We start from the raw sequence: 20,808 nt of genomic DNA on the forward strand, positions 1-20,808 counted from the left end.
GTAAAAGTAGGCCCCAAACCGCCCCAAATCCCCCCGGGTTGGGCCCCCGCATCGGGGGCGGGCGGGGGTTTTTGGGGTGCGTCGGGGCGTTTTGGGGCGTTTTGGGGCGTTTTTGGGGCGAATCCGCGCCGCCCGGCGCCCCCCCTCTGCACCCACGTGCCGCTGCCGGAGCCCGGAGGGAAAGGGCCGGCCCCCGGCGCGCACGCGCGCACCACGCAGACACGGCCGGCGCCCATTATGGGAGGGAGGGGCAGCAGTAGAGACGGGAGGACAGGAGCGCCGCGTCCTGGGAGGGCGGGGAGGGAGAGCGGGGGGGGTTTGGAGTGACCCGCCGGGGGAGGCACGGAAAGGGGCGGGAATTCGCCCCAAAAGTGCCGCGGCGTCCCTGCACCAAACCCACTCCCCCCCGTCCCACAGGCCTCCCCCCAGCTGCCAAGGCCCCCCCAAAACCCAAATCCCACTCCCCCCAAAGTCCCCTCTAAACCCCCAAAAATCCTCCCGAAAACCAAATCCCCCCCAAAATCCTAAATCCTCCCAAAATCCTAAATCCTCCCAAAATCCTAAATCCTCCCAAAATCCCAAATCCTCCCAAAATCCTAAATCCTCCCCAAAATCCCAAATCCTCCCCAAAATCCTAAATCCTCCCTATAAAATCCCAAATCCTCCCAAAATCCTAAATCCTCCCAAAATCCTAAATCCTTCCAAAATCCCAAATCCTCCCTAAAATCCTAAATCCTCCCAAACTCCCAAATCCCTCAAAATCCCAAATTCCCCCACCCCAAACCCCCCTGTCTTGCAGCCCCCCAAATCCTAGCAATCTTCCCCAACCCCGACTCCCCCCCAAATCCTCCCAGAAAACAAAATCCCCCGACTTCCCAAATCTCCCCCAAAATCCCCCAAATCCCGCCCCAAAATCCCAAATCGCCCCCAAACCCCCAGCCCCTCAGCGCCAAAATCTCCCCCTCAATCCCCTCCCCCTGACCCCAAATCCCCTCAAGTCCTCTAAACCCCCTCCCAAATAACCCCAAATCCCCCAAATGACCCCAAATCTTCCAAATGACCCACCCCCCAAATGACCCCTAATCCCCCAAATGACTCCCAAATCCCCCAAATGACCCCAAATCCCCCAAATGACCCCCAAATCCCCTCTAAACGACTCCCAAATCCCCTGAATGACCCTTCTAAATCCCCTTAAATGACCCCAAATCCCCACAAATGACTCCCAAATCCCCCCAAATGACCCCAAATCCCCCAAATGACTCCAAATCCCCCAAATGACCCCAAATCCCCACAAACGACCCCAAATCCCCAAATGCATCTCCAAATCCCCCAAATGACTCCCAAATCCCCCCCAAATGACCCCGAATCCCCCAAATGACATTCCGAATCCTTCGACAAACGACCTCAAATCCCCCCAAATGACCCCAAATCCCCCAAATGATTCTAAATCCTCATTGCACAAACGACCCCAAATCCTCACCAGCTCTGACCATCCAGTGCCATTTATTCCTTCCCAACACCAAACCCTGGGCGTTGCAAGGGATTTGGGGGGATTTGGGGGATTTGGGGATTTTGGAGTTATGGGACTTTGGGGGGAGGGATTATAGGATCGGAGCGTTTTGGGGCATTTTGTAGGATTTTGGGGGGGGGCCGGTGGATTTTGGGGCTGCGTGGGAGATTTTGGCGGGTTGTAGGACTTGGGGTCAGGCTGGGGGTTTTGGAGGGGCTGGTTGTGGGGTTTTGGGGAGTGGCTTACGGGGCGCCGGGGGTGGTTTGTAAGGTTTTGGGGCGTCTTTGTATATTTGTTGCGAGAGTTGTTATAGGGTTTTTAGGCCACAAGCAGTGGGGTTTGGGGCGGTTGGTGGGGTTTTGGGGCGGGCGTGGGGTTTTGGGGCGTGTTGCGGGGGTTTTTGGGGCGAAGGCGGGGGTTTTAGGGTTGTTGCGGGGTGTTGGGGGGTTGTCGACAGGGTTTTGGGGTGTGTTTGTAAGGTTTTGGAGCGGTTAGTTATAGGCTTTGGGGGGGGGGGGTCATAGCGTTTTGGGGCGGGTTATGGGGTTTTGGGGCGGGTTGGCGGGGTTTTTGGAAGGGGGGTTATGGGGTGTTGGGGGGCCACTATAGGCTTAGTATTTGTAAGGTTTTGGAGCGCTAAAGAAGCGACAGGGCTTGGGGGGTCATAGCGTTTTTGGGGCGGGTTATGGGGTTTTTGGGCGAAGGCGGGGTTTTGGTGTGGAGTTATATGGTGTTGGGGGTTTTACAGGGTTTTGGGGTGCTCTGTAAGGTTGCCTTGGAGGGGTTAGTTATAGGGTTTGGGAGCACGGTTTACGGGGTTTTGGGGGGGGTAGGGTTTGGGGGGGTGTGTATAGGGTTTTTGGGGCGGGCATAGGGTTTTGGGGCGTGTTGTGGCTTGGGGCGGGTTATGGCGAGTTCGGGCGGGTTACAGGGTTTTGGGGCATATGGTGGTTTTGGGGCGTGGTTATGGGGTTTTGGAGGGGTTGTAAGCAGGGGGCTTTGTGTGGGTGGGGGGGGCTTGGGGGTGCTTCGGGGGGTGCTGGAGGAGCTGCTCACGGGGTTTTGGGGCGTGCCACAGGGTTCGGCTTTATAGGGTTTCGGGGCAGCGCCACCCTTCGGGGCCCGCCCCCGAGTGCGCCGCCGCCCCGGGGGCAGGACCTCGGGGTGACCGCGGGTCCGTTTTGGGGCGGTTTTGGGGTTTTTTTTTTAGGGCGTGGGGGTCCGCGCCCCCCCCCCTCACTGCTTCTGGGTCAGCGCCTCCTTGCGGGCGGCGTCCCCAAGCAGTTGCGCGTCCACCTCGTCCGCGGGGAGCTGCACGTAGCGCACCACCGAGCCCCGGCACGAAGCAGTTCCGCACCGACAGCTGGGGGACACCCCGGCACCTGGGGGACCGGGGGGGGTCCTGACCCCCCGCATGGGGTCCCGGCCCCGTTGATGGGGTCCCGACCCCTATAACCCCCGCCCCCGAGGCGTGCAGGGTGCACTCCACCGAGCCCCGCACGAAGCAGTTCCGCACCGACAGCTGGGGGGGGGACACCCCCAAAATCGGGGGGGGTCCCGGGGGGGTCCCGGACCCCACATGGGGGGGTTCCGGCCCCATAGCCCCCCCCTCACCATGTGCGGGTACTTCTCGGGGTCGGTGACGCTGATGTCGCCTAGCCTGATGTTCAGGTACTGGGGGGGGGAGAGAGTGTGAGACCCCCCGACCCCCCCCCAACCCCCCCCCCCCAAAGACTCTCTAGGCCCCTGAAACCTCTCAAATCCCCCCATCTGCCCCCAACCACTCCCCCAAGCCACCCCCAGCCCCCATAGCCCCCCAATGCCCCCACGAGCCCCCCCACCCCACAAATCTCCCCCCCCCATCCCCCCCCCGAGCCCCCCCCACCCCATAAATCTCCCCCCCCCGGACCCCCCCCCGCCCCCCCATAGCCCCCCACGAGCCCCCCACCCCCCAAATCTCCCCCCGCCCGGACCCCCCCCCCCCCCAACCCCCCCATAGCCCCCCTAATGCCTCTCCCCGAGCCCCCCACCCCCCCAAATCCTCATCCCCCCCATCCCCCGACCCCACAAATCTCCCCCCCGCCCACTGAGAGCCCCCCCACCCCACAAATCTCCCCCCCCGAGCTCCCCGAGCCCCCCAGCCCGGCAAATCTCTCCCCCGGACCCCCCCAACTCCCCATAGCCCCCCCAATGCCCCCCCCCGAGTTCCCCCACCCCCCAAATCCCCCCCCCCAGCGCCCCCCCGCCCCCCATAGCCCCAGCCCGAGCCCCCCCACCCCACAAATCTCCCCCCCCCCTCCCCCCCCCCCGGAGCCCCCCAGCCCCCAAATGTCCCCCCCCCCAGGACCCCCCCCCCGCCCCCCACAGCCCCCCCCAATGCCCCCCCCCCCGAGCCCCCCAGCCCCCAAATCTCCCCCCCCCCCCCACACCCCCCCCCGCCCCCCATAGCCCCCCACGACCCCCCCCACCCCCACAACCCTCCCCCCGCCCCCACCGCCCCCCCGAGCCCCCACACCCCACAAATCTCCCCCCCCCCCCCATCCCCCCCCGAGCCCCCTCCAGCCCCAAATCACCCCCCCAGCCCCACGAGCCCCCCCCAACGCCCCCCCACCCCCCCACCCCCCCCGCACCCCCCCCGCCCCCCATCGCAGTCCCCCCGAGCCCCCCAGCCCCCAAATCTCCCCCCGCCAGACCCCCCCCACCCCCCCCCATAGCCCCCCCAATGCCCCCCTGGATGTGCCCCCACCCCACACAAATCTCCCCCCCCAGGACCCCCCCCCCAGCCCCCACGAGCTCCCTCATCCCCCCCCACCCCACAAATCTCCCCCCCACACTCTCCCCGAGCCTCCTCAGCTCCCGGGGCCAAATCTCCCCCCCGGACACCCCCACCCCCCCCAGCCCCCCCCAATGCCCCCCCCCCCGAGCCCCCCACCCCACAAATATCCCCCCCCCCCAAAACCCCCCCGAGCCCCCCCCAGCCCCCCAAATCTCCCCCCCCCCGACCCCCCCCCAACCCCCATAGCCCCCCCAATGCCCCCCCCGAGCCCCCCCCAGCCCCCAACCCCCCCCCCCCAAAACCCCCCAGCCCCCAAATCTCCCCCCGGACCCCCCCCGCCCCCCATAGCCCCCCACGAGTCCCCCCACCCCCCCAAATCTCCCCCCCCCAATGCCCCCCCGCCCCCCCCCAAGCCCCCCAAACCCCCCTGCGCCCCTCCATAGCCCCCCACAGCCTCCCCGAGCCCCCCACCCCACAAATCTCCCCCCCCCCCCCGGACCCCCCCCCCAGCCCCCCCATAGCCCCCCCTAATGCCTCCCTGCTGAGCCCCCCACCCCCCAACCCCCCCCCCATCCCCCCAGCCCCCAAATCCTCCCCCGCCCCTCTAGGCCCCCCCCACCCCACAACCTCCCCCCCCCCCCCCATCCTCCCCGAGCCCCTCCAGCCCCCCAACCTCCCCAGACCCCCCCTCACCCCACACCCCAACCTCCCTCCATCCCCCCCCGAGTACCCCCAGCCCCCAAATCTCCCCCCGGACCCCCCCCCCCCACCCCCCAGCCCCCCCAATGCCCCCCCCCCGGCGCCCCCCCCCCACCCCACAAATATCCCCCCCCCAGGACCCCCCCCACCCCCATGGGCCCCCCATAGCCCCCCACGACCCCCCCACCCCACAAATCCCCTCCCCTCCCCCCCGGTTCCCGAGCCCACAGCCCCCAAAATCTCCCCCCCCGACCCCCCCGCCCCCAACCCTCCCCCCCCGGACCCCCCAACCCCCCCATAGCCCCCCCACCAATGCCCCCCCCCCCCGAGTTCCCCCACCCCACAAATCCCCCCCCCCCAATGCCCCCCCCCCCGCCCCCCATAGCCCCCCGAGCCCCCCACCCCACACCCTCCCCCCTCCCCCCCTGAGCCCCCCCCAGCCCCCAAACGTCCCCCCCCCCCCCAGGACCCCCCCCCCCCGCCCCACAGCCCCCCCAATGCCCCCCCCGAGCCCCCCCCCAGCCCCCAAATCTCCCCCCCCCCCCGGACCCCCCCACCCCCCCATAACCCCCCCCATAGCCCCCCCCGAGCCCCCCCACCCCCCAAATCTCCCCCCCCCCAATGCCTCCCCGAGCCCCCCCACCCCCCAAATCTCCCCCCTCCAATGCCCCCCTCTGAGCCCCCCAACCCCCAAATCCCCCCCCCAGGACCCCCCCCCCCCCCCACAGCCCCCCCCCCCCCAACGCCCCCGCCCCCCCCCCTCACCTGGTCCACCGAGTGCAGCGTCCCGCAGATGCTGGGGGCGAGAGCGTCAACGGGGGGGGGTGGGGAGGGGGTCCCGGGGTCCCCCCGGACGGGGGGGGCCCGGGGGACGGGGGGGGTCCCGTGGGGGGGGGGCCCGGCTCCCCACCTGAGGTCGTTCTTGAGCTCCACCACCCACAACCTGTCTCCACCAGGGACTTGAAGAAGGAGTAGAACAGCTGGGGGGCGGGGGGGGTCAGGGGCGCCGAACCCCCCCCCCCCCCCCAAAAAAACCCCAAACCCCCCAAAAATACACCTCAAACAAACCCTACACCCCAGCCCCGCACCATCGCCGCAGCCGGGAAGCGCGCGCGTGGCCACTTCCGGCCACGCCCACTCGTCCAGAGGCCACGCCCCCAGCCACGTGTGTCCGGACTCCGGGGCATGCCGGGAGGTGTAGTTCTGCGACACCGGGATCACGGGCGGCCATTTTGGGTGCCCAGAGCATGCTGGGACATGTAGTTCTCAGGCTCCGGGCAGCCACGTGTTTTTTCGGGTCTAACTCAAGCAGCTTCTTGTTGCGGTTAAGAAGATGTTTAGGGCTGTTAGGAAAGAGTGAAGCATGCAGAGTCCTGTTGAGTGTGGGGGTTGTGCAAAGGCTCCCCCAGGGAGTTCAGGTGTACCCAAAGGCTTCCGCTGAGAGCACTTTTTGATGGCAGAAAGTGGCACCGTACGTGTTTTTCGGGTCTAACTCGGGTTGAGCTTCTTGTTGCGGTTAGGGTTATGTTTAGGGTTGGGGAAAGAGAGAAGACGCAAAGTCCCACGGAGTGTGGGGTTGGCGTAAAGGTTCCTCAGGGTGTTTGGGGGTACCCAAAGGCTTCCGCTGAGAGCACTTTTTGATGGCAGAAAGTGGCACCGTACGTGTTTTTTCGGGTCTAACTCGGGTTCAGCTTCTTGTTGCGGTTAGGGTTATGTTTAGGGTTGTTAGGAAAGAGTGAAGACGCAGAGTCCTGTTGAGTGTGGGCACAGTTGCGTGAAGGCTCCCCCAGGGAGTTCAGGTGTACCCAAAGGCTTCCGCTGAGAGCACTTTTTGATGGCAGAAAGTGGCACCGTACGTGTTTTTTTCGGGTCTAACTCGGGTTCAGCTTCTTGTTGCGGTTAGGGTTATGTTTAGGGTTGTTAGGAAAGAGTGAAGACGCAGAGTCCTGTTGAGTGTGGGGTTATAAAGGCTCCCCCAGGGAGTTCAGGTGTACCCAAAGGCTTCCGGGAGAGCACTTTTTGATGGCAGAAAGTGGCACCGTACGTGTTTTTTCGGGTCTAACTCGGGTTGGAGCTCTTTAAGGCGGGCTAGGGTTATGTTTGATAGGGTTGTTAGGAAAGAGTGAAGACGCAGAGTCCATGAGTGTGGGGTTACGTAAAGGCTCCCCCAGGGAGTTCAGGTGTGTTCCAAAGGCTTCCGCTGAGAGCACTTTTTGATGGCAGAAAGTGCGGGCACCGTACGTGTTTTTTTCAGGTCTAACTCGGGTTCAGCTTCTTGTTGCGGTTAGGGTTATGTTTAGGGTTGTTAGGAAAGAGTGAAGACGCAGAGTCCTGTTGAGTGTGGGGCGAGTGCATGCCCCCCCAGGGAGTTCAGGTGTACTCAAAGGCTTCCGCTGAGAGCACTTTTTGATGGCAGAAAGTGGCACCGTACGTGTTTTTTCGGGTCTCACTCCTGTTCAGCTGTTTTGTTGCGGTTAGGGTTGTGTTTAGGGCTTGTTAGGAAAGAGTGAAGACGCAGAGTCCTGCTGAGTGTGGGGTTGCGTACAGGCTCCCCCAGGGAGTTCAGGTGTACCCAAAGGCTTCCGCTGAGAGCACTTTTTGATGGCAGAAAGTGGCACCGTACGTGTTTTTTTCGGGTCTAACCGGGGTTCAGCTTCTTGTTGTGTTAGGGTTGTGTTTAGGGTTGTTAGGAAAGAGCAAGACGTGAGTCCATGTTGAGTGTGGGGTTGCGTAAAGTTGCTCTCCCAGGGAGTTCAGGTGTACCCAAAGGCTTCCGCTGAGAGCACTTTTTGATGGTGGTAGTGTAACTGCATTTGTTTCTTTTCTCTGTCTAACTCGGTTACCAGCTTCTTGTTGCGGTTAGGGTTATGTTTAGGGTTGCTAGGAAAAGAGTGAAGACGCAGAGTCCTGTTGAGTGTGGGGTTATGTAAAGGCTCCCCCAGGGAGTTCAGGTGTACCCAAAGGCTTCCGCTGAGAGCACTTTGATGGCAGAAAGGGAACGACGGTGTTTTTCGAACAACTCGGGGCTGGCTTCTTGCTGCGTGCTAGGTTATGTTTAGGGCTGTTAGAAAGATGATGGAAGACGCAGAGTCCTGGTTGGAGAAGAAGCAGAAAGGCTCCAGGAGTTCAGGTGTACCAAAGGCTTCACGTGGAGTGAGCACTTTTGGATGGCAGAAAGTGGCACCGTACGTGTTTTTTCGGGTCTAACTCGGGTTCAGCTTCTTGTTGCGGTTAGGGTTATGTTTAGGGTTGCTAGGAAAGAGTGAAGACGCAGAGTCCTGCTGAGTGTGGGGTTGCGTAAAGGCTCCCCCAGGGAGTTCAGGTGTACCCAAAGGCAGTCCGCTGAGAGTGACTTTTTGATAGCAGAAAGTGGCACCGTACGTGTTTTTTCTGTCTAACTCGGGTTCTAGCTTCTTGTTGCGGTTAGGGTTATGTTTAGGGTTGTTAGGAAAGAGTGAAGACGCAGAGTCCTGTTGAGTGTGGGGTTATGTAAAGTTGCTCCCCCAGGGAGTTCAGGTGTACCTAAAGGCTTTCGCTGAGAGCACTTTTTGATGGCAGAAAGCAGCACCGTACGTGTTTTTTTCGGGTCTAATCACAGAGGTCTGAGCTTCTTGTTGCGGTTAGGGATATGTTTAGGGTTGTTAGGAAAGAGTGAAGACACGCAGAGTCCTGTTGAGTGTGGGGTTGCGTAAAGGCTCCCCCAGGGAGTTCAGGTGGCACTCAAAGGTTTCCGCTGAGGAGCACTTTTTGATGGCAGAAAGTGGCACCGTACGTGTTTTTTCGGGTCTAACTCGGGTTCAGCTTCTTGTTGCGGTTAGGGTTATGTTTAGGGTTGTTAGGAAAGAGTGAAGACGCAGAGTCCTGCTGGAGTGTGGGGTTGCGTAAAGGCTCCCCCAGGGAGTTCAGGTGTACCCAAAGGCTTCCGCTGAGAGCACTTTTTGATGGCAGAAAGTGGCACCGTACGTGTTTTTTCGGGTCTAACTCGGGTTCAGCTTCTGGCTGCGGTTAGGGTTACATAGGGTTGTTAGGAAAGAGTGAAGACGCAGAGTCCTGTTGAGTGTGGGGTTATGTAGAAGGCTCCCCCAGGGAGTTCAGGTGTACCCAAAGGCTTCCATTGAGAGCACTTTTTGATGGCAGAAAGTGGCACCGTACGTGTTTTTTCGGGTCTAACTCGGGTTGAGCTTCTTGTTGCGGTTAGGGTTGGTGTTTAGGGTTGCTAGGAAAGAGTGAAGACGCAGAGTCCTGCTGAGTGTGGGGTTGCGTAAAGGCTCCCCCAGGGAGTTCAGGTGTACCCAAAGGCTTCCGCTGAGAGCACTTTTTGATGGCAAGAAAGTGGCACCGTACGTGTTTTTTCGGGTCTAACTCGGGTTGAGCTTCTTGTTGCGGTTAGGGTTATGTTTAGGGTTGTTAGGTGAGTGAACACGCAGAGTCCTGTTGAGTGTGGGGTTGCGTAGTGTCTCCCCCAGGGAGTTCAGGTGTGCCCAAAGGCTTCCGCTGGAGAGCACTTTTTGATGGTGAAAGTGGCACCGTACGTGTTTTTTCGGGTCTAACTCGAAGGTTCAGCTTCTTGTTGCGGTTAGGGTTATGTTTAGGGTTGTTAGGAAAGAGTGAAGACGCAGAGTCCTGCTGGGAGTGTGGGGTTGCGTAAAGGCTCCCCCAGGGAGTTCAGGTGTAGCCAAAGGCTTCCGCTGAGAGCACTTTTTGATGGCAGAAAGCAGCACCGTACGTGTTTTTTCGGGTTCAACTCGGCTGGAGCTTCTTGTTGCGGTTAGGGTTATGTTTAGGGTTGTTAGGAAAGAGTGAAGACGCAGAGTCCTGCTGAGTGTGGGGTTGCGTAAAGGCTCCCCCAGGGAGTTCAGGTGTACCCAAAGGCTTCCGCTGGGAGAGCACTCCTTTTTGATGGCAGAAAGTGGCACCGTACGTACAAAAGTTTTTTCGGCCCAGAACTCGGGTTCAGCTTCTTTGTTGCGGTTAGGGTTATGTTTAGGGTTGTTGGGAAAGAGTGAAGACGCAGAGTCCTGTTGAGTGTGGGGTTGCGTAAAGGCTCCCCCAGGGAGTTCAGGTGTACCCAAAGGCTTCCGCTGAGAGCACTTTTTGATGGCAGAAAGTGGCACCGTACGTGTTTTTTCGGGTCTAACTCGGGTTGAGCTTCTTGTTGCGGTTAGGGTTATGTTTAGGGTTGTTAGGAAAGAGTGAAGACGCAGAGTCCTGCTGAGTGTGGGGTTGCGTAAAGGCTCCCCAGGGAGTTCAGGTGTACCCAGTTGGCTTCCGCTGAGAGCACTTTTTGATGGCAGAAAGTGCTGGGCACCGCACGTGTTTTTTCGGGTCTAACTCGGGTTCAGCTTCTTGTTGCGGTTAGGGTTATGTTTAGGGTTGTTAGAAAAGAGTGAAGACGCAGAGTCCTGTTGAGTGTGGGGTTGCGTAAAGGCTCCCCGGTGGGAGTTCAGGTGTAGCCAGTTGGGCTTCCGCTGAGAGCACTTTTTGATGGCAGAAAGTGGCACCGTACGTGTTTTTTCGGGTCTAACTCGGGTTCAGCTTCTTGTTGCGGTTAGGGTTATGTTTAGGGCTGTTAGGAAAGAGCAAGACGCAGAGTCCTGCTGAGTGTGGGGTTGCGTAAAGGCTCTCCCAGGGGAGTTCAGGTGCACCCAAAGCCTTCCGCTGAGAGCACTTTTTGATGGCAGAAAGTGGCACCGTACGTGTTTTTTTTCGGGTCTAACTCGGGTTCAGCTTCTTGCTGCGGGGTTAGGGTTATGTTTAGGGTTGTTAGGAAAGAGTGAAGACGCAGAGTCCTGTTGAGTGTGGGGTTGCGTAAAGGCTCCCCCAGGGAGTTCAGGTGTACCCAAAGGCTTCAGCACAGAGAGCACTTTTTGATGGCAGAAAGTGGCACCGTACGTGTTTTTTCGGGTCTAACTCGGGTTCAGCTTCTTGTTAGGCAGGGTTATGTTTAGGGTTGTTAGGAAAGAGTGAAGACGCAGAGTCCTGCTGAGTGTGGGGTTGCGTAAAGGTTCCCCCAGGGAGTTCAGGTGTACCCAAAGGTTTCCGCTGAGAGCACTTTTTGATGGCAGAAAGTGTGCACCGTACGTGTTTTTTTTTTCGGGTCTAACTCGGGTTGAGCTTCTTGTTGCGGTTAGGGTTGCGTTTAGGGTTGTTAGGAAAGAGTGAAGACGCAGAGTCCTGTTGAGTGTGGGGTTGGCGTAAAGGCTCCCCAGGGAGTTCAGGTGTACCTAAAGGTTTTTTGAGAGCACTTTTATAGGTGGCATCAGACAAAAGGTCTGACTGGTTGAGCTTAGCCAGGTTAGGGTTATGTTTAGGGCTATAGAGAGTAAAGACGCAGAGTCCTGAGTGGGAACAGGAAGGCTCTAGGAGCTGCAGGCCCAAAGGCCTGGGCTGAGAGCACTTTTAGGATGGCAGAAAGTGGCACCGTACGTGTTTTTTCGGGTCTAACTCGGGTTGAGCTTCTTGTTACGGTTAGTGTTAATAGTTAGGGTTATTAGGAAAGAGCAAGACGCAGAGTCCTTGTTGAGTGTGGGGTTGCGTAAAGGCTCCCCCAGGGAGTTCAGGTGTACCTGCTGCTTCCCGCTGAGAGCACTTTTTGATGGCAGAAAGTGGCACCGTACGTGTTTTTTCGGGTCTAACTCGGGTTGAGCTTCTTATTGCGGTTAGGGTTGCGTTTAGGGTCGTTAGGAAAGAGTGAAGACGCAGAGTCCTGTTGAGTGTGGGGTTGTGCAAAGGCTCCCTCAGGGAGTTCAGGTGTACTCAAAGGCTTCCGCTGAGAGCATTTTTGATGACAGGAAGTGGCACCGTACGTGTTTTTTCGGGTCTAACTCGGGTTCAGCTTCTTGTTGCGGTTAGGGTTATGTTAAGGAAGTTGTTAGGAAAGAGTGAAAGACGCAGAGTCCTGCTGAGTGTGGGGTTACGTAAAGGCTCCCCCAGGGAGCCCAGGTGTACCCAAAGGCTTCCGCTGAGAGCACTTTTTGATGGCAGAAAGTGGCACCGTACGTGTTTTTTCGGGTCTAACTCGGGTTGAGCTTCTTGTTGCGGTTAGGGTTGTTATGTTTAGGGCTGTTAGGAAAGAGTGTATCTAGGAGTCCTGTTGAGTAAAGGCAGTTGCGTAAAGGCTTCTCAGGGAGTTCAGGTGTACCCACAGGCTTCCCGCTGAGAGCACTTTTTGATGGCAGAAAGTGGCACCGTACGTGTTTTTTCGGGTCTAACTCGGGTTCAGCTTCTTGTTGCGGTTAGGGTTATGTTTAGGGTTGTTAGGAAAGAGTGGAAGACGCAGAGTCCTGTTGAGTGTGTGGGGTTGCGTAAAGGCTCCCCCAGGGAGTTCAGGTGTACCCAAAGGGGCTTCCATGAGTGAGCACTTTTTGATGGCAGAAAGTGGCACCGTACGTATTTTTTCGGGTCTAACTCGGTTCAGCTTTCTGTTGCGGTTAGGGTTATGTTTAGGGCTGTTAGGAAAGAGTGAAGACGCAGAGTCCTGCGAGTGTGTGGGTTGCGTAAAGGCTCCCCCAGGGAGTTCAGGTGTACCCAAAGGCTTCCCGCTGAGAGCACTTTTTTGATGGCAGAAAGTGGCACCGTACGTGCTTTTTTCGGGTCTAACTCAAGTTGAGCTTCTTGTTGCGGTTAGGGTTATGCGTAGAAGGCGTTAGGAAAGAGTGAAGACGCAGAGTCCTATGAGAGTGGGGTTGCCAAGAAGCAGCTCCCCCAGGGAGTTCAGGTGTACCCAAAGGCTTCTGCTGAGAGCACTTTTTGATGGCAGAAAGTGGCACCGTACGTGTTTTTTTTCGGGTCTAACTCGGGTTCAGCTTCTTGTTGCGTGTTAGGGTTATGTTTAGGGTTGTTAGGAAAGAGTGAAGACGCAGAGTCCTGCTGAGCGGGGGCCATGGTGCGTAAAGGCTCCCCCAGGGAGTTCAGGTGTACCCAAAGGCTTCCGCTGAGAGCACTTTTTGATGGCAGAAAGTGGCACCGTACGTGTTTTTTTCGGGTCTGTCTCTGCCTGTGCCTCTTGCTGCGGTGTTAGGGTTATGTTTAGGGTTGTTAGGAAAGAGTGGGCGACGCCAGAGTCCTGTTGAGTGTGGGGTTGCGTAAAGGCTCCTCCCAGGGAGTTCAGGTGTACCCAAAGGCATTTCCGCTGAGAGCACTTTTTGATGGGCAGAAAGTGGCACGCCACGTGTTTTTTCTATCTAACTCCTGCTGAGCTTCTTGTTGCGGTTAGGGATATGTTTAGGGCTGTTTAGAAAGAGTGAAGACGCAGAGTCCTGCTGAGTGTGGGGTTGCGTAAAGGCTCCCCTAGGGAGTTCAGGTGCACCTAAAGGCTTCCGCTGAGAGCACTTTTTGATGGCAGAAAGTGGCACCGTACGTGTTTTTTCGGGTCTAACTCGGGTTCAGCTTCTTTGTTGCGGTTAGGGTTATGTTTAGTGTTGAAATACAGAGGGAGTGAAGACGCAGAGTCCTGCTGAGTGTGGGGTTGCGTAAAGGCTCCCCCAGGGAGTTCAGGTGTACTCAAAGGCTTCCGCTGAGAGCACTTTTTGATGGCAGAAAGTGGCACCGTACGTGTTTTTTCGGTTCTAATCCGGGTTCAGCTTCTTGTTGCGGTTAGGGTTATGTTTAGGGTTGTTTGGAAAGAGTGAAGCACGCAGAGTCCTGCTGAGTGTGGGGTTGCGTAAAGGCTCCCCAGGGGAGTTCAGGTGTACCCAAAGGCTTCCGCTGAGAGCACTTTTTGATGGCAGAAAGTGGCACCGTACGTGTTTTTTCGGGTCTAACTCGGGTTCAGAGCTTCTTGTTCCGGTTAGGGTTATGTTTAGGGTTGTTAGGAAAGAGTGAAGACGCAGAGTCCTGTTGAGTGTGGGGTTGCGTAAAGGCTCCCCAGGAGTTCAGGTGTACCCAAAGGCTTCCGCTGAGAGCACTTTTTGATGGCAGAAAGTGGCACCGTACGTGTTTTTTCGGGTCTAACTCGGGTTCAGCTTCTTGTTGGGTTAGGGTTATGTTTAGGGTTGTTAGGAAAGAGTGAAGACGCAGAGTCCTGTTGAGTGTGGGGTTGCGTAAAGGCTCCCCCAGGGAGTTCAGGTGTACCCAAAGGCTTCCGCTGAGAGCACTTTTGATGGCAGAAAGTGGCACCGTACGTGTTTTTTCGGGTCTAACTCGGGTTCAGCTTCTTGTTGCGGTTAGGGTTATGTTTAGGGTTGTTAGGAAAGAGTGAAGACGCAGAGTCCTGTTGAGTGTGGGGTTGCGTAAAGGCTCCCCCAGGGAGTTCAGGTGTACCCAAAGGCTTCCGCTGAGAGCACTTTTTGATGGCAGAAAGTGGCACCGTACGTGTTTTTTCGGGTCTAACTCGGGTTCAGCTTCTTGTTGCGGTTAGGGTTATGTTTAGGGTTGTTAGGAAAGAGTGAAGACGCAGAGTCCTGTTGAGTGTGGGGTTGCGTAAAGGCTCCCCCAGGGAGTTCAGGTGTACCCAAAGGCTTCCGCTGAGAGCACTTTTTGATGGCAGAAAGTGGCACCGTACGTGTTTTTTCGGGTCTAACTCGGGTTCAGCTTCTTGTTGCGGTTAGGGTTATGTTTAGGGTTGTTAGGAAAGAGTGAAGACGCAGAGTCCTGTTGAGTGTGGGGTTGCGTAAAGGCTCCCCCAGGGAGTTCAGGTGTACCCAAAGGCTTCCGCTGAGAGCACTTTTGATGGCAGAAAGTGGCACCGTACGTGTTTTTTCGGGTCTAACTCGGGTTCAGCTTCTTGTTGCGGTTAGGGTTATGTTTAGGGTTGTTAGGAAAGAGTGAAGACGCAGAGTCCTGTTGAGTGTGGGGTTGCGTAAAGGCTCCCCCAGGGAGTTCAGGTGTACCCAAAGGCTTCCGCTGAGAGCACTTTTGATGGCAGAAAGTGGCACCGTACGTGTTTTTTCGGGTCTAACTCGGGTTCAGCTTCTTGTTGCGGTTAGGGTTATGTTTAGGGTTGTTAGGAAAGAGTGAAGACGCAGAGTCCTGTTGAGTGTGGGTTGCGTAAAGGCTCCCCAGGGAGTTCAGGTGTACCCAAAGGCTTCCGCTGAGAGCACTTTTTGATGGCAGAAAGTGGCACCGTACGTGTTTTTTCGGGTCTAACTCGGGTTCAGCTTCTTGTTGCGGTTAGGGTTATGTTTAGGGTTGTTAGGAAAGAGTGAAGACGCAGAGTCCTGTTGAGTGTGGGGTTGCGTAAAGGCTCCCCCAGGGAGTTCAGGTGTACCCAAAGGCTTCCGCTGAGAGCACTTTTGATGGCAGAAAGTGGCACCGTACGTGTTTTTTCGGGTCTAACTCGGGTTCAGCTTCTTGTTGCGGTTAGGGTTATGTTTAGGGTTGTTAGGAAAGAGTGAAGACGCAGAGTCCTGTTGAGTGTGGGGTTGCGTAAAGGCTCCCCCAGGGAGTTCAGGTGTACCCAAAGGCTTCCGCTGAGAGCACTTTTGATGGCAGAAAGTGGCACCGTACGTGTTTTTTCGGGTCTAACTCGGGTTCAGCTTCTTGTTGCGGTTAGGGTTATGTTTAGGGTTGTTAGGAAAGAGTGAAGACGCAGAGTCCTGTTGAGGTGGGGTTGCGTAAAGGCTCCCCCAGGGAGTTCAGGTGTACCCAAAGGCTTCCGCTGAGAGCACTTTTTGATGGCAGAAAGTGGCACCGTACGTGTTTTTTCGGGTCTAACTCGGGTTCAGCTTCTTGTTGCGGTTAGGGTTATGTTTAGGGTTGTTAGGAAAGAGTGAAGACGCAGAGTCCTGTTGAGTGTGGGGTTGCGTAAAGGCTCCCCCAGGGAGTTCAGGTGTACCCAAAGGCTTCCGCTGAGAGCACTTTTTGATGGCAGAAAGTGGCACCGTACGTGTTTTTTCGGGTCTAACTCGGGTTCAGCTTCTTGTTGCGTTAGGGTTATGTTTAGGGTTGTTAGGAAAGAGTGAAGACGCAGAGTCCTGTTGAGTGTGGGGTTGCGTAAAGGCTCCCCCAGGAGTTCAGGTGTACCCAAAGGCTTCCGCTGAGAGCACTTTTTGATGGCAGAAAGTGGCACCGTACGTGTTTTTTCGGGTCTAACTCGGTTCAGCTTCTTGTTGCGGTTAGGGTTATGTTTAGGGTTGTTAGGAAAGAGTGAAGACGCAGAGTCCTGTTGAGTGTGGGGTTGCGTAAAGGCTCCCCCAGGGAGTTCAGGTGTACCCAAAGGCTTCCGCTGAGAGCACTTTTTGATGGCAGAAAGTGGCACCGTACGTGTTTTTTCGGGTCTAACTCGGGTTCAGCTTCTTGTTGCGGTTAGGGTTATGTTTAGGGTTGTTAGGAAAGAGTGAAGACGCAGAGTCCTGTTGAGTGTGGGGTTGCGTAAAGGCTCCCCCAGGGAGTTCAGGTGTACCCAAAGGCTTCCGCTGAGAGCACTTTTTGATGGCAGAAAGTGGCACCGTACGTGTTTTTTCGGGTCTAACTCGGGTTCAGCTTCTTGTTGCGGTTAGGGTTATGTTTAGGGTTGTTAGGAAAGAGTGAAGACGCAGAGTCCTGTTGAGTGTGGGGTTGCGAAAGGCTCCCCCAGGGAGTTCAGGTGTACCCAAAGGCTTCCGCTGAGAGCACTTTTGATGGCAGAAAGTGGCACCGTACGTGTTTTTTCGGGTCTAACTCGGGTTCAGCTTCTTGTTGCGGTTAGGGTTATGTTTAGGGTTGTTAGGAAAGAGTGAAGACGCAGAGTCCTGTTGAGTGTGGGGTTGCGTAAAGGCTCCCCCAGGGAGTTCAGGTGTACCCAAAGGCTTCCGCTGAGAGCACTTTTTGATGGCAGAAAGTGGCACCGTACGTGTTTTTTCGGGTCTAACTCGGGTTCAGCTTCTTGTTGCGGTTAGGGTTATGTTTAGGGTTGTTAGGAAAGAGGAAGACGCAGAGTCCTGTTGAGTGTGGGGTTGCGTAAAGGCTCCCCCAGGGAGTTCAGGTGTACCCAAAGGCTTCCGCTGAGAGCACTTTTGATGGCAGAAAGTGGCACCGTACGTGTTTTTTCGGGTCTAACTCGGGTTCAGCTTTGTTGCGGTTAGGTTATGTTTAGGGTTGTTAGGAAAGAGTGAAGACGCAGAGTCCTGTTGAGTGTGGGGTTGCGTAAAGGCTCCCCCAGGGAGTTCAGGTGTACCCAAAGGCTTCCGCTGAGAGCACTTTTTGATGGCAGAAAGTGGCACCGTACGTGTTTTTTCGGGTCTAACTCGGGTTCAGCTTCTTGTTGCGGTTAGGGTTATGTTTAGGGTTGTTAGGAAAGAGTGAAGACGCAGAGTCCTGTTGAGTGGGGTTGCGTAAAGGCTCCCCCAGGGAGTTCAGGTGTACCCAAAGGCTTCCGCTGAGAGCACTTTTTGATGGCAGAAAGTGGCACCGTACGTGTTTTTTCGGGTCTAACTCGGGTTCAGCTTCTTGTTGCGGTTAGGGTTATGTTTAGGGTTGTTAGGAAAGAGTGAAGACGCAGAGTCCTGTTGAGTGTGGGGTTGCGTAAAGGCTCCCCAGGGAGTTCAGGTGTACCCAAAGGCTTCCGCTGAGAGCACTTTTTGATGGCAGAAAGTGGCACCGTACGTGTTTTTTCGGGTCTAACTCGGGTTCAGCTTCTTGTTGCGGTTAGGGTTATGTTTAGGGTTGTTAGGAAAGAGTGAAGACGCAGAGTCCTGTTGAGTGTGGGGTTGCGTAAAGGCTCCCCCAGGGAGTTCAGGTGTACCCAAAGGCTTCCGCTGAGAGCACTTTTTGATGGCAGAAAGTGGCACCGTACGTGTTTTTTCGGGTCTAACTCGGGTTCAGCTTCTTGTTGCGGTTAGGGTTATGTTTAGGGTTGTTAGGAAAGAGTGAAGACGCAGAGTCCTGTTGAGTGTGGGTTGCGTAAAGGCTCCCCCAGGGAGTTCAGGTGTACCCAAAGGCTTCCGCTGAGAGCACTTTTTGATGGCAGAAAGTGGCACCGTACGTGTTTTTTCGGGTCTAACTCGGGTTCAGCTTGTTGCGGTTAGGGTTATGTTTAGGGTTGTTAGGAAAGAGTGAAGACGCAGAGTCCTGTTGAGTGTGGGGTTGCGTAAAGGCTCCCCCAGGGAGTTCAGGTGTACCCAAAGGCTTCCGCTGAGAGCACTTTTTGATGGCAGAAAGTGGCACCGTACGTGTTTTTTCGGGTCTAACTCGGGTTCAGCTTCTTGTTGCGGTTAGGGTTATGTTTAGGGTTGTTAGGAAAGAGTGAAGACGCAGAGTCCTGTTGAGTGTGGGGTTGCGTAAAGGCTCCCCCAGGGAGTTCAGGTGTACCCAAAGGCTTCCGCTGAGAGCACTTTTTGATGGCAGAAAGTGGCACCGTACGTGTTTTTTCGGGTCTAACTCGGGTTCAGCTTCTTGTTGCGGTTAGGGTTATGTTTAGGGTTGTTAGGAAAGAGTGAAGACGCAGAGTCCTGTTGAGTGTGGGGTTGCGTAAAGGCTCCCCAGGGAGTTCAGGTGTACCCAAAGGCTTCCGCTGAGAGCACTTTTTGATGGCAGAAAGTGGCACCGTACGTGTTTTTTCGGGTCTAACTCGGGTTCAGCTTCTTGTTGCGGTTAGGGTTATGTTTAGGGTTGTTAGGAAAGAGTGAAGACGCAGAGTCCTGTTGAGTGTGGGGTTGCGTAAAGGCTCCCCCAGGGAGTTCAGGTGTACCCAAAGGCTTCCGCTGAGAGCACTTTTTGATGGCAGAAAGTGGCACCGTACGTGTTTTTTCGGGTCTAACTCGGGTTCAGCTTCTTGTTGCGGTTAGGGTTATGTTTAGGGTTGTTAGGAAAGAGTGAAGACGCAGAGTCCTGTTGAGTGTGGGGTTGCGTAAAGGCTCCCCCAGGGAGTTCAGGTGTACCCAAAGGCTTCCGCTGAGAGCACTTTTTGATGGCAGAAAGTGGCACCGTACGTGTTTTTTCGGGTCTAACTCGGGTTCAGCTTCTTGTTGCGGTTAGGGTTATGTTTAGGGTTGTTAGGAAAGAGTGAAGACGCAGAGTCCTGTTGAGTGTGGGTTGCGTAAAGGCTCCCCAGGGAGTTCAGGTGTACCCAAAGGCTTCCGCTGAGAGCACTTTTTGATGGCAGAAAGTGGCACCGTACGTGTTTTTTCGGGTCTAACTCGGGTTCAGCTTCTTGTTGCGGTTAGGGTTATGTTTAGGGTTGTTAGGAAAGAGTGAAGACGCAGAGTCCTGTTGAGTGTGGGGTTGCGTAAAGGCTCCCCCAGGGAGTTCAGGTGTACCCAAAGGCTTCCGCTGAGAGCACTTTTTGATGGCAGAAAGTGGCACCGTACGTGTTTTTTCGGGTCTAACTCGGGTTCAGCTTCTTGTTGCGGTTAGGGTTATGTTTAGGGTTGTTAGGAAAGAGTGAAGACGCAGAGTCCTGTTGAGTGTGGGGTTGCGTAAAGGCTCCCCCAGGGAGTTCAGGTGTACCCAAAGGCTTCCGCTGAGAGCACTTTTTGATGGCAGAAAGTGGCACCGTACGTGTTTTTTCGGGTCTAACTCGGGTTCAGCTTCTTGTTGCGGTTAGGGTTATGTTTAGGGTTGTTAGGAAAGAGTGAAGACGCAGAGTCCTGTTGAGTGTGGGGTTGCGTAAAGGCTCCCCCAGGGAGTTCAGGTGTACCCAAAGGCTTCCGCTGAGAGCACTTTTTGATGGCAGAAAGTGGCACCGTACGTGTTTTTTCGGGTCTAACTCGGGTTCAGCTTGTTGCGGTTAGGGTTATGTTTAGGGTTGTTAGGAAAGAGTGAAGACGCAGAGTCCTGTTGAGTGTGGGGTTGCGTAAAGGCTCCCCCAGGGAGTTCAGGTGTACCCAAAGGCTTCCGCTGAGAGCACTTTTTGATGGCAGAAAGTGGCACCGTACGTGTTTTTTCGGGTCTAACTCGGGTTCAGCTTCTTGTTGCGGTTAGGGTTATGTTTAGGGTTGTTAGGAAAGAGTGAAGACGCAGAGTCCTGTTGAGTGTGGGGTTGCGTAAAGGCTCCCCCAGGGAGTTCAGGTGTACCCAAAGGCTTCCGCTGAGAGCACTTTTTGATGGCAGAAAGTGGCACCGTACGTGTTTTTTCGGGTCTAACTCGGGTTCAGCTTCTTGTTGCGGTTAGGGTTATGTTTAGGGTTGTTAGGAAAGAGTGAAGACGCAGAGTCCTGTTGAGTGTGGGGTTGCGTAAAGTTGCCCCCCAGGGAGTTCAGGTGTACCCAAAGGCTTCCGCTGAGAGCACTTTTGATGGCAGAAAGTGGCACCGTACGTGTTTTTTCGGGTCTAACTCGGGTTCAGCTTCTTGTTGCGGTTAGGGTTATGTTTAGGGTTGTTAGGAAAGAGTGAAGACGCAGAGTCCTGTTGAGTGTGGGGTTGCGTAAAGGTTCCCCCAGGGAGTTCAGGTGTACCCAAAGGCTTCCGCTGAGAGCACTTTTTGATGGCAGAAAGTGGCACCGTACGTGTTTTTTCGGGTCTAACTCGGGTTCAGCTTCTTGTTGCGGTTAGGGTTATGTTTAGGGTTGTTAGGAAAGAGTGAAGACGCAGAGTCCTGTTGAGTGTGGGGTTGCGTAAAGGCTCCCCCAGGGAGTTCAGGTGTACCCAAAGGCTTCCGCTGAGAGCACTTTTTGATGGCAGAAAGTGGCACCGTACGTGTTTTTTCGGGTCTAACTCGGGTTCAGCTTCTTGTTGCGGTTAGGGTTATGTTTAGGGTTGTTAGGAAAGAGTGAAGACGCAGAGTCCTGTTGAGTGTGGGGTTGCGTAAAGGCTCCCCCAGGGAGTTCAGGTGTACCCAAAGGCTTCCGCTGAGAGCACTTTTTGATGGCAGAAAGTGGCACCGTACGTGTTTTTTTCGGGTCTAACTCGGGTTCAGCTTCTTGTTGCCGGTAGGGTTATGTTTAGGGTTGTTAGGAAAGAGTGAAGA

General features: G+C 56.1%; 1 protein-coding gene across 1 annotated transcript; it reads right to left on the bottom strand.

Annotated features, from left to right (window-relative positions):
* Positions 1 to 2,726: 2,726 nt before the first annotated feature.
* LSM2 (LSM2 homolog, U6 small nuclear RNA and mRNA degradation associated) lies at positions 2,727 to 6,172 on the bottom strand. The gene is given in 7 exon segments (XM_066986628.1): positions 2,727 to 2,848; positions 2,850 to 2,873; positions 3,125 to 3,184; positions 5,751 to 5,781; positions 5,896 to 5,921; positions 5,924 to 5,965; positions 6,074 to 6,172. Coding segments are annotated over 7 exon segments (384 nt in total). The 3' UTR covers positions 2,727 to 2,746.
* Between the last annotated feature and the right edge of the window lie 14,636 nt (positions 6,173 to 20,808).

Source organism: Anser cygnoides, chromosome 35, assembly GCF_040182565.1.
Source record: "Anser cygnoides isolate HZ-2024a breed goose chromosome 35, Taihu_goose_T2T_genome, whole genome shotgun sequence".
NCBI lineage: Eukaryota > Metazoa > Chordata > Aves > Anseriformes > Anatidae > Anser > Anser cygnoides.